The 4,782-nt window shown below is 40.3% G+C and overlaps 1 protein-coding gene across 1 annotated transcript in view; it reads right to left on the minus strand.

Moving 5' to 3' along the window:
* Positions 1-2,898: 2,898 nt before the first annotated feature.
* The window catches only part of LOC107084891 (protein jagged-2-like), a 69,870-nt gene continuing 67,986 nt past the window's right edge, over positions 2,899-4,782 (minus strand). The window contains exon 25 of the mRNA XM_015374950.1: positions 2,899-3,846. Within this exon, the coding sequence (XP_015230436.1) occupies positions 3,380-3,846 (467 nt within the window). The 3' untranslated portion in view covers positions 2,899-3,379. The remainder of the gene's footprint in view (positions 3,847-4,782) is intronic.

Raw genomic sequence — 4,782 nt, forward strand, 5'->3', positions numbered from 1 at the left:
TGTTAATCATTTCCCACAGTGTCATTAAAAGGACAGATGTCACAAAAAGAGCTCACTTCACCGGCTGCATGAAGTGTGAGATAAACCAAGCAAACAACCTGCAGGACATGATACCAAATACTGATTTTTCTAAATCAAGAAAACCAAATCCTTCTTCTCACCTTCTCAGCAAAGCAAACTTTTTCCTAATTCAACTCCCAACTTTTTAAGAAACGTGTTTCACTGTTTGTTGGACGAATTTCTCAGGAATGATAGCAGAGACGGCCAATCACACAAGATAAGTCAAAGAGCCAATCAGGAGCAGCTGGGTGGTCTAAACTCAGAGAAGCAGACTTCAGCTTGAGTGACAGTTTTCCGCTTGGTCCTAGTGCTTGACCCGCTCCTACTGGCCAGGGTTCACGTTAACCCATTGAGACATCCTGAGAAAGAGGCGTCTCTTCTGGAGATTCCCTCTGTTCCCTCTCCAGGCTGATCCAAATGACAAAAGCGTTTATATGCTGAGATGTCCAACATGTCAAAGAATATCACAGTCCTCCGTTTGCCGCTGGCAGGCTGTCATTGGCCTGCGCATGTGGTCTACCCCTTTTGTGACGTTCTGATCCATGATGATAATACTTAAACTTTATTGATCTCATATTAGCAAAAATTCACTGCTGCATTTAACCCAACCCATTCTCCAGCTCCTGAATGCAGACAAAACAGAAGTTATAGTCTTTGGACCAGTCTTTGAAAAAGAAGCTGATTAGTCAGTCACTTCATCTGGATGGGATTAAACTGATTTCAGATAATAAAGTAAAAAATCTTGGTGTTATTTTTGATCAGGACCTGTCATTTAAATCCCATATCAAAGAGGTTTCTAGAATTTCCTTATTTCATCTGCAGAATATTGCAAAAAATACGCCCGCTTTAAATGAAGCAAAAGGGAAATAAGACCAATGACTAGAAAACAACGAATGATCAAAGGAAAAACTAGAGGAGATAAAGTAACAAGCAGGAATAATAAAACTAAGTAATTCAAAATATGATAAAATTCTAATCAGTGAAAACAGAAAAACAAGCTGAAAAACCAAATTTAAAACTAAACAGAACCCAAAATTCCAGAACACCTTCTCTGTTAAATCATCTCCTGAGTTTCTAGAGAAGTTTTTGGAATAAGGCTAACCTAAATGAAAAACTAAACTCCTTAGAAAGAACATCAGAAGAGTGACTTCAACCTGCAGCCACCTCAAGCAGCACATCTAACCTTCATTTTCCCAGGAAAGACATCCCTGCAATAAAGAGTCAACTAAATCATTTGTGGTATAAAATACTTTAATAAATACATTTTTTTGTGATAAAATACAAAGTCAACAAGAAAACAAAGTTTTTAAAAAATATGTTTTTTACAAACTTGAAACATTTCTGAAACAAAAGCTTCTTGTCTAACATGACATTAAGTTTGAAATTAAATTTAGGTTTTCATCCGTCGTCAATATTATCAATGTTTAAAAAAAAAAATCACTTTCCAGACACAAACAGTGACATTAATGTTTGACATTTTCCTATAATTGCTAAATTTATTAAGTTGTTCCCTTCATTGAACCAAGCAGAAGACGGAGGGACTGAATAAATCTGCCATTAATAGCATGAAGCTTCTCTGAGGTGAGGATGTTGCTAAAGGGCTCCTCATCATCCTGATGTGCTGTAGATCTGGAACAGCTAGAGGCTATAAAGCAGATGTGCTTTGATCTTTTCTAGAAACCTCTGATCCGTAAAATAGAATCAGAAATATTAACTTTATACTGGTACAAGTAAGATGTTTTGGTGCCATAATTAGTCCAAGATAAAGCAGCACAATTAGCATTATTTGAACTACCTGGAATTTAAATCCCCCTGAGTGAAAATCTTCATCCCATCATCTCTAAACAGCTTCAACTAGGTAAAAAACCCAGGTGTTCCACATCATGATGGTGCTTTCACCGTGCTTCACTCTGGGAATTAAAGCCTATTTCTTTTATTTTTTATGGCACTAGTGGCTCGTTTTTTCGACAGTAGGCTGACAGGAAAGGGGGTATGAGAGACGGGGAGAGACATGCGGGAAAGGACCACAGGTCGGATTCGAATCCAGATCGCCCACGTCAAGGACTGAGGCCTCAGTACATGGGTGGCTAAACACTGCACCACCTAAGGCCTTTTTTTCTAACTTGCTGCCAGGTGCGCATCAGTTAATGTACAGAGGAGCCACAACCTGCAGTGCCTTAAGAGTAATAGTGAGCTGGGGGTCTTTATGCTGCTGGTTTATTGCACTTTAGATGTTTTTTGTAACCTTTGAAAGTGTTTTAAAGTAGGGAGCATTAGATACATCAATAAATAAATAAATAAGCCTTTCAGACATTAATTCCAGTCTAACATGGATGCAGCAGAGCCTGTGATGAATGGTTGGGTTAGAGGCCAGCATGTTTTATCCTGCTTCAAACTGAGGACGTAAAGAGCGTAAACATCACATTTCCTCAAAAGTGGAATAGGTCTGGTGTTTGTGTTGGAAAAAAAACAAGAATCCATTTAAATTACATTTAAAATCCCTTCAATGGTTTCAGACATAAGGTCAAAAATGTAGATTTTGAAATAAAGACTCAGGAGGGGATAAAAATCTTTGACCTTTATGTCGCGGACCAAACTCAGGTATATGAAAACTGATGAAGTAAAGATAAGATGACATAATTCCGCAAAATACTTAAATGAAACACAATCCTGTATGAATAATCCGGATTAATCTTTAAAAAAAATGCTGAAAACAAGTAGAAGAAAACCTCACAATAATAGACGGAATGACAAAAACTCTAAATTAAAACCTGCCTGCTGCAAAACAGAGAATCATTTAACTTAGTTTAATCAAATATAAACACCCATTTCTGACTTTGTACACAAAGAGGAAACAAGCCTTTGATGCAGGAAGTTTGTTCCCTTTACGTCCATTCAGAGACAAAAACACGGAAGGCACTAAAGAAAAGGGCTGAACAATAGGGGAAAAAAGTCCTATTTTGAAAGGGCAAGAACATTAAACTGGAAAATGAGCAGAAACACTAATGTAAGAGTGTAAACAAACAGAAAGCGTACTGAGCATGTGTCAGCAGATCCTCTGCAGCCAAAAAAGTAAAGGTTTCTGCAGATGAGGGGTCAGGATTTAACTGTAAGCCATGAAACTATCCAACTAAAGACTTTAGCTTTCCAGAAACACAGACTATTTTTTTCCTGAAACATGTTTGATGATTCATGAAAAGCTCCTTGTTTTGTTGGAAATAGAGAACATTAATAAGTCTTTCTACACAGGGAGAATTAAAGCTGTCATCTTTGCTTGTGTGGAGTTAGGAGGTCCCTGAAGGCCCCACGCCTCCCCGCCTTAAACATGGTGGTCCTCGCTGAGCCTGGTGGAGTTTTTACAGCGGTTGTCTTTGGGGCTGTACGCTGTCCGATGCGGCGCCTTCACTGGAATGCTGCACGTCGTCCAGATCACCTCCCCCTTTATGTTCAAGCTCCTGTCTTGAGCTCCCACTAGGGGGCGCTTATGTGGCAGAAGCTCATCTTCCTCTGGCAACCCCTTCAGCTGCCACTCCTCATCGTCGCCCCTCTCACGCGTCCTGCCTGATGGGCCCATTTCTTTCTTGCATTTGTACTGAACGTCTTTGTCGCGATTGTCTTTATGGGCGTGGCTCCGCAGCGGCTCCAGCTGGTTGTTAGTGGTAGCGTCTGCAGACAGTCTGGCTCTCTCTCTCCCTTTCTTTCTTTTCCGGGTCCACCAAACACAAACAACCAGGCAGAAGATCCACAGGATGCTGAAGACGACCCCCAGCGCCGGCACTAAATAACCTACAACAGAAGAAAACATAACATGTAACAACCTGATGGCCACTTTTCATTTTAGGAAGGATGTCAGTGAATAAATCAGGATATCTGGTTCACATGAGACTCACAGAAAACAGAGGATTATTACAGTGAAAACTATATACAGTTTAGAAATGTTGCTTTTTGTTCAGAGTTTCTCATCCTGCTGAGGTTTGATCACAAAGGGTCCTAAAGTCAAGACTACAGAGGATCAAATACAGGCCAGAGCAGCTTCAGTGTCATTAGCAGCTAATGGTTAGCTTGGTGCAGAGGTCATTTAGGACAGGTATTTCTGAAGTCAGTCCTCAGGGCTGCTATCCTGCGGACTTTAGAGGTTTTATGCTTCAGCTGATTTCTGTTGATTAACAGGCTTTAGCTGAACTGCAATCAACTGAATCAGCTGAGCTAAAGCAGCTGTAAGCCCTGCAGGCCTGAGGACCGACCCTGGACATGCCTGATGTAGGAGTCAGGTCACCTATAGAGAGGCAGTGGTAGTAGTGTTTGCATTTGTGTGTTCCCATGGCCGGCTGTTCCCCATACAGCTTTTCATTCATCCTTTTTGATAACCTCACCTGTTTACGTGTGTTTTTATTTCCATTATCAACATAAATGGGCCTCACTGCTAAAGTTCTGCTCTCCCAAAAGGCAAAACCTTTTCTAAACCAGCTAAATAAACTGATGGCACAATGTGTTCACCTACCTGCATATCAATTGTTCAACTGTAACACCCAGCTGATAATTTTAACTAGTTTAAAACTCCTGAACAGACATCATCGTTTGACTAACCCTTAGTAGGAACAAGTTAGGAACTACTGTGATAGATCCGCCCCTTGTTAATGGGGAGTAGTAAAAGCAGGGGTCCTACAGTATAAGGCGAGTTAAATTCAAGACTTTTTAAGCCTTTTTAATGCTACTTGAAAT

The sequence above is a fragment of the Cyprinodon variegatus genome, unplaced genomic scaffold, assembly GCF_000732505.1.
Source record: "Cyprinodon variegatus isolate N-32 unplaced genomic scaffold, C_variegatus-1.0 Scaffold110, whole genome shotgun sequence".
NCBI lineage: Eukaryota > Metazoa > Chordata > Actinopteri > Cyprinodontiformes > Cyprinodontidae > Cyprinodon > Cyprinodon variegatus.